The 21,696-nt window shown below is 43.8% G+C and overlaps 1 protein-coding gene across 7 annotated transcripts; it reads left to right on the top strand.

The window, feature by feature from the left end:
* Window positions 1-9,056: 9,056 nt before the first annotated feature.
* On the top strand, window positions 9,057-14,083 carry LOC147258393 (cilia- and flagella-associated protein 99-like). Of its 7 annotated transcripts, XM_086207676.1 has the most exons (12): window positions 9,066-9,714; window positions 9,809-9,950; window positions 10,026-10,120; window positions 10,309-10,628; window positions 10,742-10,822; window positions 11,051-11,119; window positions 11,254-11,337; window positions 11,425-11,513; window positions 11,747-11,849; window positions 11,988-12,129; window positions 12,220-12,655; window positions 12,835-14,083. In XM_086207676.1, exons 8-12 carry the CDS (start codon window positions 11,461-11,463, stop codon window positions 12,995-12,997), a joined length of 897 nt encoding a protein of 298 aa, XP_086063802.1. In that variant the 5' UTR covers window positions 9,066-9,714; window positions 9,809-9,950; window positions 10,026-10,120; window positions 10,309-10,628; window positions 10,742-10,822; window positions 11,051-11,119; window positions 11,254-11,337; window positions 11,425-11,460; the 3' UTR covers window positions 12,998-14,083. The 7 variants fall into 7 exon arrangements, with proteins under 7 accessions (XP_086063803.1, XP_086063802.1, XP_086063804.1 ...); XM_086207677.1 differs by having other exon boundaries at window positions 9,057-9,102; window positions 9,590-9,714; window positions 9,809-10,628; XM_086207678.1 differs by having other exon boundaries at window positions 9,066-9,210; window positions 9,594-9,714; window positions 9,809-10,628.
* Window positions 14,084-21,696: the final 7,613 nt, after the last annotated feature.

Below are 21,696 nucleotides of genomic sequence, written 5' to 3'. Positions count from 1 at the left end.
TCGCTCCAGGCATTGAACTTGAATTCTATGGACTTAAAAGTCGATGGAAGTCTCAGGAAGGCTAACTTCTGTCCCGAGTAGCGGGAGCCATTCCCACACCACTCTGAAGGGTGATTCGGTGCAGCTGCGCAGGTCATCAATCATCATCTGTAGCTCCTGGTGATGGGGAGAGATAGAGAGAGAGACAGAGACAGAAACAGAAACATTGCACTCCTCTCCTCTCCTCTCCTTCCTGCCATTCAATGAGAGGATGGGTCGCGCGAAGGAGTGGCAGCAGGATCAGCATCATTCGCAGTGGCGTTGTGAGCCGCTCCTCGTCCGGTAATGTAGCGGAGTAGAAGAAGTGGTGGAAGAGTGAGGAGAGGGCATGAGGAACAACAAGAAATCCTGCAAGAAACCAAGGGAGAGACAAACAGACAGACACGCAAACGGAGAGAGGGGAGAGTAACCGGCACATGACGGGATTAATCATTTGTTGGAGGAGAGCATCGGTAATTTGGTGTCTTTTTTTTCTGTTCACCCGGAGAGTGTGGGGGCCGGATTCACAAAACCTTCTTAAGAAAAAAAATATCTTCTTAAGTATTACTTTTTTCTTAAATTTAGTCTTAAGAAGAAAATAGAGAAAAAGTGATATTCTCAAAAAAGGTTCTTAAATATTTTGATAGTATGAACTATGAATCTAATAAATCTGTTTACAAGGTCACTGAGTGCCATAACTTCTACAAATTCTTTTTTGTAACACTGCTCAAATATGGGGCAATGTACAAACACTGAATCTTGACTTGTAACATGTTTGAGGAAAACCCAATGAAATGCAAAATACATGAATATAAGAGACTGGGAGTTCGAGGTCCATCAAAGTTGAGTGTGAGTTAACAGGAAGAGTAAATTGTCATGGTGTTCATAGGTCAACAAATTCCAGATCTGACAGTATCAGTTAACATGTGGGTTCACTGAAGGAGTTTGTTTTTGAGGGATCTGACCCTTGCAGAGAGGTCTGTACCAAGTTCCATCAAAACCTTCTGAACAGTTTCAAATGTGCTCTTGAAACCTTTTGGTCCCTAAGGTTGAAAACCCAGATCAGTCCAAAGAGGTAAGCAAAAGCAGTTGGCAGGTCAGGGAGATCTTGAAGGACGATGATCTCTTCTTCCACAACAACAGACTTACCTGTGTGTACTCCAGCTCAGGCAGCAGCCACAATGAGACTTCAAGTGCCAACTCAGAAAGTTGGCTTTCCTGCATTTCACAACAAATAAATAAGAGTTAGCAGAACGACTGTCCCTTGTTTTGAACCTCAACGCAAAGATATAAGTAACAACAACTCACCAACTTGTTCTGGAGCATCCAAGTGTCGTGGTCTAGCCCCATAGGCCAACCTAATGTTGGAGTAAACCTTGTCCAATATGTTAGCTCCTCTGGTAGCACTCTTAACATGCTGGTGCAATTATTGCAGCGCTGTCTTCAAGTCCACGACAATGCACTACGCTCTCAACATCCAGTAAAAGTAAGAGGAAGTAAGGAAACGTGCTCACAGCAGCACCTCCACTTTACAGAACATTCTCAGGTTGGGCTTGATGTCTGTGTAGGTTCTCATTCATCCAGGTCATCGTAGATCGAAGCGAAGTAAAATCTGGTCAACTGGACGTAAGTTTATCTTGAAGACGTTTCACCTCTCATCCGAGAGGCTTCTTCAGTTCTAGTGAAGAGTGTGGAAACTCCAGCTTATAAACCTATGTGGGAGTGGTCAGTGCTATTGTGGTGGAAACGACCCTCCCGAGACTCACCTGGCCTCTCCAAACGACAGTCGTTGTGCGGTGTCAGGGAGTTTCAGGGGTGGTCGTTGGGGGGTTTCACCGACCACTCAGATGCTAATGGGCTGTGCTGGCATCAGCCGTTCCACATGGGTCTTTCAGCTGAACTCTTTGGGGAAGCTTTGAAAGGACTTGGTTGTAAATAGGTGAAAGGAAATGTCGCAGTCCACCTCCTCTGTTCAAAGATGGTTTCTCTATCCTGACGTGGATGGCTTCTTTAACTCCTCTTTCAAACCATCTGTCCTCTCTGTCGAGAATTTGGACATGGTCGTCCTGGAAGGAGTGGCTTTCCTCCTTGAGGTGGAGGAAAACCGCTGAGTCCTGTCCTCCAGAGTTGGCTCTTCTATGTTGGGCCATGCGCTTGTTGAGGGGCTGTTTGGTTTCCCCTATGTAGAGATCCGTGCAGGCCTCACTGCATCTGACAGCGTATACCAGATTGCTTTTCTGGCTGTGAGGGGTGGGATCTTTGGGGTGAACCAGTCTTTGTCTCAGAGTGTTGTCTGGTTTAAAAGACACAGGGATGCGGTGCTTATTATAGATTCTCCTTAATTTCTCAGAAACCCCTGCCACATAGGGGATCACTATGTTTTTTCTCCTGCCTTCTTCATCTTCCCTCCTCCTGGAGCTCTCCTCCTTTCTGGACCTGGAAGAGGATTTTACAAAGGTCCAGTCTGGGAAGCCACAAGTTTTAAGTGCTCTTTTCAGATGCTGCTGTTCTTTTTTCCGGCCTTGGACGCTGGTGGGGATGGTCTCTGCTCGGTGTTGCAGCGTCCTGATGACACCTAACTTGTGCTCCAGAGGATGGTGAGAGTCAAAAAGCAAGTATTGGTCAGTGTGGGTGGGTTTCCTGTACACATCCACCCTCAGGCTCCTGTCCTCTTGAATGTAGACGTCACAGTCCAAAAAGGGCAGATGGTTGTCTTTCACATCCTCTCTGGTGAACTTGATGTTGACGTCTACCGAGTTGATGTGTGCTGTAAACGGTTGTACCTCCTGAATCTTGATCTTCACCCAGGTGTCATCAACGTATCGGAACCAGTGGGTGGGGGAGGGTCCACTGAAGGAAGTCAGGGCCCTCTGTTCCACCTCTTCCATGTATAGGTTGGCCACGATAGGAGATACGGGAGAACCCATGGCACAGCCGTGTTTTTGCCTGAAAAACTTCCCTCTGTACTGGAAGTAGGTTGTGTTCAGGCAAAGGTCCAGAAGTTGGCAGATTTGGTCCGGATTGAGGTTGGTCCTGTTGCTGAGGGTGTTGTCCAGCTGTAGGCGTTTCTTCACTGTTTCTACAGCCTCCACGGTAGGGACGCAGGTGAACAAGGAGGTCACATCGTAGGACACCATGGTCTCATCTGGGTCCAGCTTGAGTTCTCTAACCTTGTTCACGAAGTCCATGGAATTCTGGACGTGGTGGGGGGTTTTCCCTACCAAGGGGGCTAAGATGGTGGCGACGTGTTTGGCGATGTTGTACGTCACGGAGTTTATGCTGCTGACAATGGGTCGGAGCGGGGCACCTTCCTTGTGGATTTTGGGGAGGCCGTAAATCCGTGGAACTGCGTCTCCGGGGTACAGGCGGTGATACTCCAAGCGGTTGATGATTTCCCCCTTTTGCAGCTTCTGTAGGTGTTCCACCACTTTCTTCTTGTAGCTGCTGGTGGGGTCGCGTTTTAAGGTCTCATATGTGTGAATGTCACTGAGAAGAGAACTGATCTTGTTCTGGTAGTCAGTTGTGTCAAGGACCACCGTGCATCTTCCTTTGTCAGCCGGAAGGATGGTGATGTTCTCATCTTTGCTCAGTGCATTCAAGGCCTTCCTTTCCTGGACCGAGAGGTTGGCAGAGGGGACCTTCGCTTCGGAGAGGGCCGCTGTGACCTTGAGTCGTAGTTCATCTGCTTCTGTGGTGGAGAGGTTGTTCTTCTTGATGGCGGATTCTGTGGCAGTGATGAGGTCCACAGTCGGGAGATGTTTCGGGGTGACAGCAAAGTTCATTCCTTTGGCAAGGACGCGTTTCAACCCCAGCGGACTCACAGGACAGGTGGATAAGGAACTTATCCAACAGGGAGCTCACCAGTCCTGAGAAACGCGTCCTTGCCAAAGGAATGAACTTTGCTGTCACCCCGAAACATCTCCCGACTGTGGACCTCATCACTGCCACAGAATCCGCCATCAAGAAGAACAACCTCTCCACCACAGAAGCAGATGAACTACGACTCAAGGTCACAGCGGCCCTCTCCGAAGCGAAGGTCCCCTCTGCCAACCTCTCGGTCCAGGAAAGGAAGGCCTTGAATGCACTGAGCAAAGATGAGAACATCACCATCCTTCCGGCTGACAAAGGAAGATGCACGGTGGTCCTTGACACAACTGACTACCAGAACAAGATCAGTTCTCTTCTCAGTGACATTCACACATATGAGACCTTAAAACGCGACCCCACCAGCAGCTACAAGAAGAAAGTGGTGGAACACCTACAGAAGCTGCAAAAGGGGGAAATCATCAACCGCTTGGAGTATCACCGCCTGTACCCCGGAGACGCAGTTCCACGGATTTACGGCCTCCCCAAAATCCACAAGGAAGGTGCCCCGCTCCGACCCATTGTCAGCAGCATAAACTCCGTGACGTACAACATCGCCAAACACGTCGCCACCATCTTAGCCCCCTTGGTAGGGAAAACCCCCCACCACGTCCAGAATTCCATGGACTTCGTGAACAAGGTTAGAGAACTCAAGCTGGACCCAGATGAGACCATGGTGTCCTACGATGTGACCTCCTTGTTCACCTGCGTCCCTACCGTGGAGGCTGTAGAAACAGTGAAGAAACGCCTACAGCTGGACAACACCCTCAGCAACAGGACCAACCTCAATCCGGACCAAATCTGCCAACTTCTGGACCTTTGCCTGAACACAACCTACTTCCAGTACAGAGGGAAGTTTTTCAGGCAAAAACACGGCTGTGCCATGGGTTCTCCCGTATCTCCTATCGTGGCCAACCTATACATGGAAGAGGTGGAACAGAGGGCCCTGACTTCCTTCAGTGGACCCTCCCCCACCCACTGGTTCCGATACGTTGATGACACCTGGGTGAAGATCAAGATTCAGGAGGTACAACCGTTTACAGCACACATCAACTCGGTAGACGTCAACATCAAGTTCACCAGAGAGGATGTGAAAGACAACCATCTGCCCTTTTTGGACTGTGACGTCTACATTCAAGAGGACAGGAGCCTGAGGGTGGATGTGTACAGGAAACCCACCCACACTGACCAATACTTGCTTTTTGACTCTCACCATCCTCTGGAGCACAAGTTAGGTGTCATCAGGACGCTGCAACACCGAGCGGAGACCATCCCCACCAGCGTCCAAGGCCGGAAAAAAGAACAGCAGCATCTGAAAAGAGCACTTAAAACTTGTGGCTTCCCAGACTGGACCTTTGTAAAATCCTCTTCCAGGTCCAGAAAGGAGGAGAGCTCCAGGAGGAGGGAAGATGAAGAAGGCAGGAGAAAAAACATAGTGATCCCCTATGTGGCAGGGGTTTCTGAGAAATTAAGGAGAATCTATAATAAGCACCGCATCCCTGTGTCTTTTAAACCAGACAACACTCTGAGACAAAGACTGGTTCACCCCAAAGATCCCACCCCTCACAGCCAGAAAAGCAATCTGGTATACGCTGTCAGATGCAGTGAGGCCTGCACGGATCTCTACATAGGGGAAACCAAACAGCCCCTCAACAAGCGCATGGCCCAACATAGAAGAGCCAACTCTGGAGGACAGGACTCAGCGGTTTTCCTCCACCTCAAGGAGGAAAGCCACTCCTTCCAGGACGACCATGTCCAAATTCTCGACAGAGAGGACAGATGGTTTGAAAGAGGAGTTAAAGAAGCCATCCACGTCAGGATAGAGAAACCATCTTTGAACAGAGGAGGTGGACTGCGACATTTCCTTTCACCTATTTACAACCAAGTCCTTTCAAAGCTTCCCCAAAGAGTTCAGCTGAAAGACCCATGTGGAACGGCTGATGCCAGCACAGCCCATTAGCATCTGAGTGGTCGGTGAAACCCCCCAACGACCACCCCTGAAACTCCCTGACACCGCACAACGACTGTCGTTTGGAGAGGCCAGGTGAGTCTCGGGAGGGTCGTTTCCACCACAATAGCACTGACCACTCCCACATAGGTTTATAAGCTGGAGTTTCCACACTCTTCACTAGAACTGAAGAAGCCTCTCGGATGAGAGGTGAAACGTCTTCAAGATAAACTTACGTCCAGTTGACCAGATTTTACTTCGCTTCGATCAGGTTGGGCTTCTACTGCCACTGACTTGATGCTGACTGACTTGTGATGGAGAGTAGCAGACTGCTGGTTCAGTGTCACTGTTAGACAAGTTGCACTCTGTATCATTCATTGTCCTGAGTATATACAATTTTCAAATTTAAAAAATGAGAGAGACTGATTGTGTGTGTGTGTGTGTATTTGCATGCGCACATGCAAACGTGGAGGACAAATAAAAAGGTGGACTGTTTTATTTGCACGCCAGATGCCTTTTCTCCATTCATGTTTTAATGAATTGACAGTGTGACTGTGGACATGGCGATGATGCAGAGCTTCCTGCTTATTTAATAAAAGCCCCTGGTCTACTTTTCAATCAATCTGTGCCACGGACAACTAAGAGTTCTCTACTTTTTTGTTCTTTCCCAAACAAAAGTGGGTTGATGGAGGAATAAATCCTCAACAGTGAACAACCAAGTGAGAGAAGAGAATCTTGTACACAAAGAAGTTGTGTCTGCACTCTGCAAAGAGGAAACACATCCATCTTCTGTGAGGTGAGGCAGCCATATCGAGTTGCTCCTCTTTTCTCTGTATATGGGGGGAGGGACTCTGTGCTTGACTGACAGCCCGGCTGTCTATCAGAGAACATTGTTGGAGGTCGACACCCATTAAGAACTGTCCCGATTCAAAAAAGCACCCAAGTACGGATCGTGACACATTTTTACTTGTCAGTAACTGGTTCCTCGTTTCATCAGAGTGTCCAGCTCATCCCTAGACATGACTCTAAATGAGGTATAATAGGTGATCTGGCAATGAGTGGATGAAGGGCCAGGGTTCTTATGCTGTGGAGTGGGTGATGGAAGGTTGAGTGTCCTGAGACATGGTGGGACACAAGAAATGCTGTTTGGTGTGAACAATAGAGTGGACTGCATCTACGGTTGGGTGGTGGGAGCTGTGACACCACCACTAGAGGACATGGAAAGTGAGCAACAAAGAAAAGAAAGACTATTAGCATGAACAGTCTCAGAAATGGGTCCATTCATCTGTGCCTCTTGATCATTGATCATTTCGTCTGTCTGGTGGCTGGGACCCCTTTGGGCTGGGAGGGTGCGTTCGCAGCTGGTTAGGGCTGCCGGCGTGAGGACAGTTAGGCAGGGGAGCTGTGCGTGGGTGAGGAGGGGAGACTGGTTGCCTCCTGTAGATAACCACTGCTGCCTTCTACAGCCGCCTTTCCAGCAGCACTCCACCACCGGTGCTGATGTGGCTCCTGAGCGGAGACTTGTTTGGACACGCCACCCGACAAAGTGTCCTCGCCAATGGGTGAGCTGAGTACAAATTTACATATTTGTGTCTTTGTCTCATTATTATAGTTTTTCCACATATGTTAGGTGGCAATAGTTGTCACGGCAGGTGTCTGTCTCCATGATAGGGTGCAAGAGGATGGGAGCAGAGGTAAACAGCTGTTTTAGTCGGTGGAAAGCCAGATCAGCTTTGTGAGGCCAGGAGACAGAAAAAGCAGCAGAAGTGACTTTGGGTTAATGGTGAAGCAATCTTGCTGTCAGTCTGAATGACACATTGGTGGAAGTTCGTAAACTGGAGGAAAAGTTATAGCTGTATTAATACACTGATTCAGTATTCATGCGTAATCAATGTCCAAGAAGGGCAAAAATAAGACATTCTGCTTCCTCATTTGACTCAAAGGAAAACTTGCCTCAACAAGGTTTTCAAGGTAACGTCTGGACTAATGCCTCATTAGCAGCCAGAGTGACAGGTGAACAGTACAAAATATCCACATATTTACAATCTAAATTCAGTGCTAATGTTTATTAGTTTTTGTGATGAAATTCACTCTGAATATCTTTTCACTCTACCTCCTGTCATTTCAACGATAGAAGGGCTGCAGAGGGGAAGGGGTATCGACCACAGCAGTAGGACCAATGAACAGTTGCAGCTCACACGATTCTTCAGATTTCACTCTGCCACTCAGAGATTCTGTGTCAAAGTTTGTGGAGGCAGCAAATGAAATGCAAGGGGTGGGGCAAAGGAGACCGAGAAGGCAAAAACAAAAATTGAGCTCATATTGTTGGTGTCTTACTATCGGAAGCTTTACGACATGGCTCGACATTACAGTATTGGCCAATACACAACACGTGCCAAGATTTTAAGACCGTGTACATGATGTAGTGGGATTAAATGAAGTACGATGGACTTCTGGGTGGGCTGTCTCAATGCTATGATGTGAACTGAGGCACATCCATCACCACCACCTTGGACAGTAGCAACTTCGCTGAAATCCACTTTGAAAAAAAAGCCTGGTGCTCTGGAAGAATCTTCTGACGGGGAGATGATTTCCACAATAAAAGTAGGCCATGTCTCTGAAAATGCAAATACTTGAGTACCTCAACATTGTACTTAGGTGAAGCTTAGGTGAAGCGCTTGAGTGAAATTACCAAATTACTTTCCACCTATGGAAGAGAAACTGCTGCTACCAATCATGGCCAAGAGGAAGAGGAGGGTCTGATTCTCCAGCACTAAACATGGTGGACAATAATTACTTTAAAAGTCAGCTTGATGTTTTTAACTAAAATGTTTTCCAAAGTGTTCATAAATTATTGTTGTATCAAGCCATTAGAATGTTGTAAGAGTCTGAGTGAAATGGAGGGGAGGAAGGCTTTAGGAGGAAGACCATAGCTGCTTCACGTCACTCTGATCTTGGGGCTCTGAACATTTGCTCCTCTGCTGTGATCTGATCAGCCAGATGATGTCACAGAGGATCAAAGCTGTCCAGGCAGAGTCAAGCCTGTGATGTCAGCTGATCCGTCACCATCCCTCCACTCAGTCATGTTAACTGACACACACACACATCCGTGGCTTGTCATTGGTTGATCTCAGTGACATCACTGAACTTATCAATGACAACACCAGATAATTTTGCCACACACAATAGAAAATGACTTATTAGACGTCTCGTCCCAAAGACAAACATACACTGAACAGCAAACGCGAAATACCAACCACAAGTGTTTTTTGGTAAGTTGACAAAAACTTTTTGGCCTAAGGACCAAATCAACAAATGCACGTGTTGGAGTTGTCATAGTTCCTGAGATATCATAGTTGATAAGCGATCACAGTTGGTAGGTAGTCAAAATGCAGAGGTTCTCTTTCGCTGCTGCTGTTCAAAAGAATCAATGTGAAGTGACATGTAGCGCTCATGTTGCCACAGATCCAACAAGCAAAGGAACAAAAACTCTCACTGTACAGCTAAAAGGCACCAGAGTACATTTCTAAAACTGCCCTTGGTGAATCTTTAAAGAGCCCATCCAACAATTTCAGATACGCTGCAACTGACACATTCACACTGCCAGAATATTTTACCGGAACATCCTACAGTTTTGTTGTGTTGCATTGATCTGAATCTTAGCTTGGTTACATTTGCGTTTACTTCGTGCTGGAAAGTCCGTGTCTTTCACCTGCAATGAAAAAGCATTTCACCTAATTTATCATTCTCTTACTGTAGGTAGAAATACAATGGCAACTGTCTATGGAGTCCTTGCCAAAGAGGCCATTAAGATCTTTGATAAGTTCACCCCTGGCAAACATCAAGTGGATGACTTTCTGAAAGAAGCTTCCAAGGACCTGAAGGTACACCAGAGTGATTAAAAAGCTGCTAGGAAGCTGAGATGCTGGAAGTCCACCATATCAACTCAGCAATATCACGTTTGTTTTTGTGTTGTAGAAAATGGGAACCCAGCAGCAGAAGTTTGTGCTCGATGTCATTTCAGGATGCATTGAGCACAAAAACGTAGTTGACCTGGTGATCGATGACTTTTACGGACAAAATGGAAAGATACCCGAAAGTCATCGCAGCCAGTTTGTTAGTAAGTAAACAGCACTTTTTAATGTCAGGCAGAAAGGACCAAAATGACCACTAACGTGCTTGTATTTCTTGTCAGTTGTCTGTTACCTGGCCACATTTGCCTTGGATGACATTGGACTTCGACGGTTTGACATCATTGTCAAGGCACTGGACTTCAAAAACATGCATGCTGTAAGAACATCAATTTAATTAACAATACATTTTTCCATGAATAAGATTGTATTAATTTAATGAACCAAAACTTGGTCCTCCATACAAGAGTACTAGTTATGGTACATTTAATGGATGAGGCACTGGAGGAAGGGACTGTCTCGAGCTCTTTACATGGAAAATGTTTTTGTTCATGTGTTTGGTTTTAGTTCCTGAGTTTCTTTGCCACAAACCTCACCACATGTATCCAGGAGAAGTGGAACAGTGTGTGTGATGCTGCCCATGTGGAGGAAAAGTTAATTGGTCCCCTGTTGAGGTAAATAAAACTGTCTGTGGCCATTTTGAAGAAATCAGTCATTTTAAAGGCAAGTTATCAAGTAACACATTTATTTTCTCCTTCAGATGGCAACCTGAGATTCATAAAATTGTAGACCAGCTTGCAAAGCAGCTACCCAAAGGGCACCAGGTCAAGAAGGTGCCAAAAAAACCCACTGAACCTCAGGAGGTCCCTCTCACTCATCCCAAACCAGTAAGAAACATTTATTCCCTTTGAATATTTACAATTAAATGTGTACATGCTTTAGATTGTACATTAATAGAGGGTGTATTGAATGTATCATTAAAATGATTGTGGTTTCCTAGACACCAAAAAGCACTTACAAGGCTCCAAAAGAGTTTGAGACGTTACAGCGGATCAAGCAGCAGAACTGTCAAAAGAAGGAGGTACGATGTCAGCTAATTATCATCCCCTGACAAAACTATGATATCTGAAAGGCCTGAATGATTGCCAAGAGATCCTGTGTGACGCAGCAGCTGACATATGTACACATGGACATGTGCTTTCATTTGGTAGTCATTGTATTCATATGCTATGCTTATATTATACCTTTCTATTCAGTAATTCCTTTTTACATGGCGTTGTATTGACATCCAATCTGTTCCTCACTAAAGGAGCTGCTGCATCAGGCAAATATCAGACAAGTCAGATGTGCAATTCCAATCGTGTCAGAACCCAAAAAGGTAGAGACGTCTAAAAACATTCCTTTACCGGCAGTTACATTTCAACATATTTTCTCATACAACAAACTCACCTTAAAACAGGTCACTTTACCACTTTTATTTACATATCTGCTTAATTGTCTTTCATCCCTCAGAAAGTGGAGTCCCAGATCAAGGAAGAACAAAATGCAAAGCTGCAAATCAAAAGCTTTTATAAAGATCCTCCTCCCAGTGATGAGGTGAGGTCTACTATCAGTTCTTTTTCTGTCTCCAGGATGATTTCTTTCCACGTGCATCGGTTAACAGAATTGTTCTGATTCTTTCAGAGAGACAGCGACACCTTCAAGCTCACAAAAGCAGACATGCTGAGAAAAGGGGCCAACGAGGTCCGTCAGGATGAATGGGAACTGCAGAGGTACGGCATGTTGTTTACTTTCAGCCTGTCAGAGGAGGGTTCTCAGTATGATCAGTGTCTGGATACTTCAGAACTGAAAACTGTGATTTCTCTGTGGGAATTCTTCAGGCTGGCTGGTCCAATAATACCTGGAATGGATGTGATGCTAAGACTACTGTGTTACTGAATTGTCGACTTTTGGGAATTCTTTGAACCACATTAAGTGAAGAGTAATTTCTCTGTGTGTTGACTAGAATTAAGCACCTGTTGGAGGGGAAAGGTGACTGTGATGAAGAGCGCATCACCACCAAGGAGCCAGTGAGGGACCAGAAGTCTCCTCTACTCCAGCTAAAAGAGGTGTGTAAAGACCGGTCACCAGTTGGTGAAAATAAAGACGGCACAGCACAAATACAAGGAGGATTAGCCAAAACATTTCTGCTCTCTGAACACCTTTTTCAGGCAATTGATTTTTGTGTAAAAATGTCTTTCTTGTAGACTGCACAGCTGATGCAGAATTATGCCAAGAAAAGGTTAGAGCAGGAAAAAGCGATGAGAGACCTGGTGCGACAGGTGGCAAAGGGCCATAAGAACAGCAAAGAAGCCGAAGAGAAGTTGAAAAAACTTAAGCAGAGTATTGGTAAGCTGCTTGATTTCATGACATGTGCTGCTATGGTCTCATTTTTATGAGATCCTTTTAATTCTAATCATTTTCATGAAAATACCACAGTGCAAGAAGTCACCATTAAGCACCAAGGGCGACTTCGTAAAGCTCTGGAGGAGGCACAAGCAGAGCTCATCCTAAAACTGAGGATCATTCAGGAAATGGGCAGTATTAATTCACATCTTGACGCAAAATTCAAAGCGCTTGATGACACAGAGGTAAGTGAAAGAAAGCATTGGTGTCATTTCACAATTCATGTCCTGAGATGTGTCAAAGTTTGCCTTTGTGTCCTATGCCAGACTGCAGGCCAGGATGTCCTCGAGGAGATGTCCTTGGCCGAGCTTCGGAAGCGGCTGGTCCGCCTGAAGGACCTGCAAAAAAGAGAGGAAAAGGAGAAAAGAGAGCGTCTCAGGCAGAAGCTGCTGAAAGAGAAGCAGCAGGAGCAGGAGAGGTTGAAGAAGGTGAACCTACAGAGGAACATGGCGAAGGTTGCTGCCGTCAGGTCAGAATAATGTCATCATCAAATATTAATCTATCCATTTCTAGGGGTCAGAACCCGTGAGGGCTGGGAGTGACCCATGTGAAGCTGCATAGTCGCTTTTGCAATGAGTCAGCAGTTTTAGCAGGTTGAGGTTTGACGGACCCACGACCACAAAGTCATCGTTGTTTTTGATGTTGCAGGAAAGCGGAAGACAAAGCCAGAGTGGAAAAGATACGGCAGCAGCGGAGAGAGATGGAACAGCTGCAAAAAGAAAAGCAAGAGCAGCGGCAGGAAGAAAGGATGAAGAAGAAGGCCTTGAACACTCAAAAGAAAAAAATAGCAAAGACCACTCCGACCAGATAGGTGTTGCAACGAATCACCGTCAGCATCGTCAAATATGCTTTGACTGCCACGCCAATGAGCAAGGCCAGTGAGCATGTTTGATTCCCTGCAGGCCAAATTTTTAGAGTGCAGGGTGGGGTGACTTCCACCTGAGTTTGCTACAAACGGTGTCAGAAGTTGGAGAACTGGCCATGGGGTCATTGAGTTGTGTGGTGGAATCGGAGAGGGGCAGTGTAGGATTGGGGGGGTATCTGTAGTGCATGGGCATGGTTCTCGAAGGGCAGGGTAGTGTGACCGATGGCTGTCAGCACAGTTACATATGCTTCTAACCAATGTAACTCAAATTCTTGAGTGTTGTGGATTCACTTAACTTGGTTCATTTCGCCTATGGCCCAACTCATTGCTGTGACCACACTTTGGACTTTATTGCCACAATTGGTTTGACCGTAACTTCTCTGATGGAAATCTCTGATCCCCTCTGTATCCATGCTTTTGAGATTAAAAAAATGGAGTGAAATATCATTTGATATTAAAAACCTTGAAGAAATTTGGAACATATTTCTTGAACTGTACACAGTCAGCTTGCTAACTTAATCATGTTGCTAAGTAAAGGTCCACCATGTGCTCATTAAATGCTAACATTAGCCAAAAAAGTCCACCCTGTCATTGTCCATCCTGGTAGCAAGCCTCCCATGACAGGATGGAGGGTTCATGACAGGGTGGACATGCACATTGTTTAGTCCACATGCTGATAATGTTACACATATTACAACAGCTATTTCATACATTTTATAACAGTACATACTATACATAGTAAGAATGGACGATATGTTTTTGTTTTTGGCGATATCAATGTCAGCAAGCCTAGTTTGTTCCGACAAGCCCAGTTTACTGGGACCGCCTCAAATACCTGTCGCCGCAGCTGTAGAAGGGCACATAAGAGGACTAGACGGCTCATCTTGGGCAGGCCCATGAGGGGACACCGAGCGGCGGTCGGGAGAGCATCGCGCTCTGTGTCACTGACGAGTGTTGTCACGATACTAGATTTCACACTTCGATACAATATTTTGAAAAATGTTTATATTCGATTTTCGATACCAAGCAACCACTCAGAAATTTGTGCAAAAATGTTTCATTGTTTCAGAAAAATAAAGAACTTTCTTCTTGAGATAGAGAATTTTTTCAAGTTATTCTGGACACATTAACAGGATGCACGATGGCTCGCTCCCCTGGGTAGTGCTCTGTCTGTTTGTATGTGTGTGTGTGTTGGCAGCAGCGGCGCATTTTAAACCAAGGTGGCAGCGAGAGTATCGGTCCTATTGAAAAGTCATTAAGGCCTGTTTTTACGTTTCAAAATCTATATTTAATTGATAAATCAATTTTTTTGACAACTCTTACACTGACGCTGCTACCACCACTGCTGCTACTGCTAGGAGCACTGGTGGTCGTGTCTCTGAAGACACTCAATTAGTTCGTCAATCAGTCAATTAATCAATCAAGAATTTGGTCATTCGGACAGTTAGCTAACCGATCAGTCAATTTGTAAGTCAGTCAATCAATCAGTCAATCAATCAATCAGATTTTGTGTGTTTGTGAGGTTTTTGTTATGATTTTAACTCCATATACCCCTCCCCCAACACACACACACACACACACACACACACACACACACACACACACACACACTGGGGATTGAATTACTGTGAATTGGCTGGAGTGATGAAAAAACACTTAAGAATGAACTTCAAATTTCTGATTCAAATGTTAAAGGTGTTTTGGAATGTTTTAATTGCTCTGACTCAAACATGAGTGGTAAACAGTTGATAAATTGTGTGTTATATTTTTTATTTATTTTTTTGCTGTTGCAAGTAGAACTTTAGTTCAACAGTGGTGATGGATGACTGAAGTTTACAAGACAAAACCTGAGTGAGGAACTCAACTGAACCGGCACCAATAATGTGAAATACATACCAGTACTACCACCACTACTACGAATAAAAATCATTGCATCTCAAACAAATTCAATTGAAACTGTACATTATGAAGTGTCTAAATATTTATATATACACTAAATGCTACTGTATATATTTCTACATAAGCATCTTGTGGGTCTCTCAGGTTGTGTCTTGTTTTCTGACCCTGCTTTTTAAGGGGGATTGTTACAAGAACTGTGGGTTCTTCAATGTAGAAAAAAATGGCTGGAGTCGCTGAAGCAGATTGAGGTGTTTTATTTTAAGTGTGGAAAAAAGACTTGGATATCCAAAAATAAAACTGAAAAAAAAAAAAAACTAGATGGAAGAAATATACACGGTCACATGCCTTCTCAGGTCTGCAGCTACCCCAGACTGAACCATCTGAGACTTCTTCTTCTTCTTACTGGGTTTTTACGGAGGTTGGCAACCAACTAGCTGGAGCATTACCGCCCACTTCCGTCCCACCGCGGAACACCATCTTTCCCTACATCTAACCATCGTCCATCCATCGTCATCTTCCGCTTATTCCTTACTAGTTAGGGTCGCAAGGGGGCTGGAGCCTATCCCAGCATCTACGGGAGAGAGGCGGGGTTAACCCTGGACAGGTCGCCAGTCCATCGCAGGGCCAACAGACAGAGACGAACAACCATTCACACTCACATTCACACCTACAGTCAATTTAGAGAATCCAATCAGCCTAGTCCCCAAATTGCATGTCTTTGGACGGTGGGAGGAAGCCGGAGTACCAGAGAGAACCCACACAGGAACAGGGAGAACATGCAAACTCCACACAGAAGTCAAGTCAAGTCAGATTTATTTGTATAGCGCCAAATCACAACAAAAGTTATCTCATGACACTTTACAGGTAGAGCAGGTCTAGAAACACGCTCCTTCAATGAATTTCCACCCAACAATTCTCCATGAGCAAGCACATCCTGCAACAGCGGTGACGAAAACCTTCCTTTTAACAGGCAGGAACGTCGAGCAGATCCAGGCTCAATGGGGACGGCCTTCTGCTTTGACCGGTTGGGGGGGAAAGAGAGCAGGAGAGAGGGGCAGAGACAAAGACAGATAATGGAGGAAGACATTTATGCAGAAGGAAAGAGAGGGACAGAGATAAAGAGAGAGAAAGGGAAGAGACTGATGGACAGACGGGGACGTAAGCAGGTGGAGCTACGGGTGGCAGCTTGAGCCTCTTCAGGTCTGCAGCCTCCTCCAGCAGCACTCGGGATCTGGGATGAGGAGAGCCCGAAGGCTCCGGAGAAGAGGATGAGTTAGTAACACATATGAGTGTGATTTATATATGACAAATATAGGAGGACAGAGAGGAGTCGAAAGAAGCCCAATGCATTATGGGAGATCCCCCAGCAGCCTAAGCCTATAGCAGCATATCTAACGGCCAGCCTAAGCAGCCCAGCTATAAGCCTGATCAAAAAGGAAGGTCTTGAGTCTGCTCTTAAAGGTCAAGAGGGTGTCTGCATCCCGGACCGAAACTGGGGGACACACAGAAAGATCCCACGCCCGAGCCGGGACTCGAACCTGGAACCTTCTTGCTGTGAGGCCACAGTGCTAACCACTGCACCACTGTGCATCCCCCTACATCTAACTCCTACACCTAAATCCTACCTCTAAATCTATCCCTATACCTAAATCCTATCATACAGTCCTGTATCCCTCAAATAATCTAATAGAACCCTAACACTCTCCCTATCCTCCATCCCCACACTCTAAGAAATTTCACTGTAAAATTACAGTAAATGATTGGCTAATAATTGCATTACTTTCACAGCAATTCGCTGTAAATATTTTCACAACAATTTACCATAATTAATTCACAGTACTTTACTGTAATTATTCCACAGTAATTTACAATAAAACAACAACTCTTTACCGTAAATTCATGGTTGCCATGCCCAAGGAATTACCGTGATATAGCAGTAATTAGCTGTGGACTTACTGTAAAGTAATGTGAAATAAATACAGTAAATTGCTGTGAAATATCTACGTTGAATTACTGTAAAAGTAATGCAATTATTAACCAATAATTTACTGTAAATTTACAATTTAATAAACAAAGTAATATATTGTAAAATCCATTTGTTAATTGTAATTTTACTGCACCCTCTCACTTTATGCTCAAAAAAGAAAACAGAACAAAATCATGATTTGTTTTTACTTTTTAATCAAGCTTATGATAAGTGCAAAGTGCAATATTACATTTAACAGGAACATTCATAGGCAGTTTCCTGGGCAAACATGCTGCTAACATATTCAGAACAATTAGTAAGCATAAGTATAAAATGTGCAACAGCAAAAATGTGCAACACTAAAAATGTAAAAAGTAAAACCACTCACAGGAAGTATAGTTTGTTTTGGCTCGTACATAAAATCAAAATGGCTGCAAATGTAATCAAAGGGTCATGACAAAAGGGACACCCTTTACAAACAGCTTTAAAAATTAACAATTTAAAATGTGCAACAGCAAAACTGTACAACAGTACAACCACTACAATTCAGGCATATTTTAAAGGAAGAGTTCAACATGGGTTTTGGCAGTTTTGGCAAACTGGCCCATTGCCATAACCCCCATAGTCATAGTAGTAGGTCCGTTACCTTTAATTGTTGGTACAAGCTATTTTTAGATAAGCGGAGCAGAGACAATGAGCTGCTCAGAGCTACGCTACGGGGGCTAATGGGATTTCTTGGTTTCCCTCATCAAACTCATTAAATACACAATCCAACAACAAGCTATGAGATAATAATGGAACCTTACGAGACGGAGATGTTCTCACAGCTCTGCTCCACTGATCTAAAAATAGCTTGTACCGACAATTAAAGGTAACAAACCTACTACTGTGACTGTAGGGATTATGTCAATGGGCCAATTTGCCAAAATGGAATCCACAGGTCAAAAAAGGAACTCTCACAAGTTGTTAAAAAAGAAAAAAAAAACAACATTCTACCTTCTACAACCTTCTACATTGCCTGCCACTCGAAATCTACCAGTTTGCGCATTAGAGTGCTTACATGTGCGTTGATCCCTCCACGTTTCCTCTTTGTCTTCGAGCCAGTTTCTGGATTGATACCCAGGAAGCATCTGTAAATCAAAAATAAAGTATTAATATCAGGTGATCTTTTATGTTAAACTAGAAAAATTGCATTTCCTAATGAAAATGCAGTGGGAATGTTCATTGCTGAAATGAAAAACGCTGCTGAAAATGCATAAATCTCACATAAAATGCCTAAGAGTAATAGCAGTAATAGAAGTAATCATGATAGTTGTAATAGCAATGGTAGTAGTAGTAGTAAAAGCAATAGTAGTAGTAAATTTACTAGTAATAGTAGTAAAAGTAATAGTAATAATAGTAAAAGTAGTAGTAGTAATTGTAACAGTAGTAATATAATAGTAGGAGTAGTAATAGTAATAGTAGCAATAGTAGTAATAAAAGCAGTAGAAGTACTAGCAGAAGTAGTAGAAGCAGGTTTGAAGATTTCTCCCATAGACTTCCATTGTAAAAATTGGTTAAAAAAAGTTTTACAGTGTAAAAACTATGAAAGTTCGAAAGCTGAAAAGTAATAGCGGCAATGTCCTAAAAGAGCATTTTGATAGTCGAACGGTTTTAATAGCATTAAGTATGAAGGAGCTGAAACGTGAATAATAATAATAATAATTATAATAAGGAACAGAAGAACAATAATAATAATAATAATAATAAAAATAAAGAATAGAAGAACAATACTAATACTACCCACTAATTAACCGTCTGGACATTTTTGTCCGGTGAGTGAAAATTTCACTTGTTTTTTGGCCATATTTTTTACTGAATCACTTTTGGCTGGGAAGTTTAATTTTATGTTACTTGTCAAAATATGGTTTTAAAATTGTTCCAAGGTCAAAAATATACTGCGTGCAAAAAATGCATACACTTATACCCTTGAAGGATCTATCACCTGGTGTTTATATCTGTTTTTGTCGTTCAGAATAACTGAAAATGGCTCATTTTCAATATAATAAGTGATCTGGGTGGAGGGATTTTTGATCAGGTATCAGAGTCTTGGATAAGTCAAAGATTAGTAAAAAAAACAAAAAACAAAACAAAAACTGATTTTGATGCATTATTAGTTTTTTTTTTTTTGTTTCAGTAAAAAAAAAAAACCTCACACTTATACCCTTGGCAGACATTTTTGTACCATAGATTCCCATTAGAACCACAACTTTTGATTGCAGGGCTATAACAGTAAAACAAAACAAAACAAAAAAACAAACAAACAAAAAATGTTATTAATTTGAGCAACACCATGTCTGCTTTTGTGTGTGCGTGCGTGTTAGATTTTCATTTTTGAGTGAAAAAGGGTGTCAACTAAGGATCCAATAAAATGCTAATTTTTAAATTACTATACTGTACCTCTGAATAAACTCCAAAGTGCAGGAACTGTCTTCAGGGTACTTAAGATTCAGATTGTAGAAGCTGGCAAAAAGCGCAGCCAACCCGCTCACGATGTTGCTGTGTGGTCCCATTACCACTCGTTCCTCACTCAACAACATCCACGCCCTTGGCTTCATCAGGTCACCTGAAATAAGCAGATGTGTGCTGTCATAAAGATGTGGAATGCTGAATGTGTCATTGAGATGATCAGCAACATTCAATGCTCAATGAAAAAATTATCAGAAAAGCTCAGAATCAGAAGAGATGGTGATAAGATACAAAATTTAGCAAAAAAATGTTCAAAACACCAGTCAGCCAGTTACATATGTAATGACTTTATAATCATTTATAAAATATTCACAGTTTTCCTACAAATATAAAGTTAAAATCAAAATAACAGTACCTTGTACAATCAAGCAGGGGGTGCTTGGCAGCTCCTGTGTCCTTTGTACATCAGCGGCAGTGGCACATGGCTGTAAAATAAGATCGCTGTATCATACATCTGTTGCAGCAAAATTTGTGCTTACTTATGCAATCACTACATGCTTATTTATCTTTTTAACAACTTACATCAGTCTCAAGCATGATGGAGGTTTTGGGCTCTTTGAAGTATGCCATCAGGAGTAGAAGGACACACACAGCTTTGTCTGATGTCTCTGGCTCATAATCAGCCAGGATTTCTTCAATTTTGGGATGACGGCTGAGTTCCTGGCACAAAAAAAAAAAAAAAGGTTGTTTAGGCCTATAAGACAAACACCCTAGTAACAAACCGTTGATGGATCAAGAAATGCTTGGAAAAAACAAAACAAAAAACAAAGCACTAACGTTATATTAGCCTACGTGCTGCTCCACTGAGAATTTCACATGCAAGATGAAAGAGAAACGTCAGCTGCGCAGGTGTTTCACACCGTATCAAACCAACTGTCTAACTTGCTAACGTAACCCCAACCACAGCCTCAAATCAAAATGTGGAGCAAAGATTCACTCTACCGTGAAATAAAACGTCCCTTTAGCTCACACAAACAGTTAATAAAACCAACTAACCGTGTTAACCCTCCATGTGGTTGCTACTCGCAGCCTTCGGTGAGGTGGGTGTCCCTCGGTTTGACTGTGTAGAAATAAAAGCGTCAGAGAATAAAGAGTCATTAATACGACGAACATCACACTCGTTTAAAATTTCAATATAGTGAACGCAAAGGTAGAAAACGAGGCTAAATTACCTCCTCTTGTTCTCCGGGCGGGTGGCATCAAGTCCATGCACAAACTGTTACTATTTGAAAAGATCCGCGGCAGGTCCCACAATTCAGTGCGGTTCATGTAATTTGCTGTGTTTTTGCGTGGAGTCTTAATACAGTATTTTGCGGTGAAATAACACAAGAAAATGCTGTGAAATCCCAGTAATAATTAAAACAACAAATAATACAGTCGTTTACTGTGATGGCACTGTTTTTATAGTAAACTTCTAAATTACAGTGTCATACTGTGAACATTAAAGTTAAATCCTGTAAAGTGAAAATAATGCAATTTAGTGTGACATTTTACAGTTGACTACTGTGAAATCCTGGTAATTATTTACAGAGCAGAACTCCCTCCAGACTGATCTCACCCTTCCCCATGTCCTTCCACCTGTCCCTCATCACCCTCCTCTCCACCTCATACCTGCCACACCTCAGAAGTACGTGCTCTACCGACTCTTCCTCACCACAGCACTGACACAACCCCGTGTCATGCTTTCCTAACACCTTCAAAGTCCCGTTCAGCCCACAGTGTCCCATCCTCAGCCTCACCTTCACTACTTCCTCCCTCCTCTGCCCACCTCCACCACTACACCCTCTAGCTCGCACACTCCTCTGAACCCTATAAAAGTGCCTCCCCTTCTTCTCTCCATCCCACCTTCCCTGCCACATGTCCATCACCCTCTCCCTCACTATCACCTACACCTCAGCCCTACTCACCCTCACATTCATCTCCACCGTCCTCTTCACCAACGCCCCCTTTGCAACTCATCCGCCTTCTCATTCCCCTCCACCCCCATATGTGCTGGCACCCATAAAAAGCTAACCTGACACCCCCCCCCCCCCCGAACTGTCCTCGTGACTGCCTGAAGAACCTGATACAGAACATCCTGATGACTACCCAAGTGAAATGACTTAATGCTAGTTAGGACTGCTGCTGAATCTGAACAGACCACCACCCTCCCCACCTGCGTACACTCCACCCACCTCAGTGCCACCAGCACCGCGACCATCTCCACTGTGTAAACCCCCAGCCCATCTGTCATGCGCCTACTAATCCCTATCCCTTTCCCCGGAACTGCCAC

This window comes from Aulostomus chinensis, chromosome 7 (assembly GCF_037954235.1).
Source record: "Aulostomus chinensis isolate RoL2024-O1b breed Wild chromosome 7, RoL_Achi_v1.0, whole genome shotgun sequence".
NCBI lineage: Eukaryota > Metazoa > Chordata > Actinopteri > Syngnathiformes > Aulostomidae > Aulostomus > Aulostomus chinensis.
Note: the sequence above shows the minus strand (reverse complement) of the source record. Positions and strands in the feature narration are given on the sequence as shown.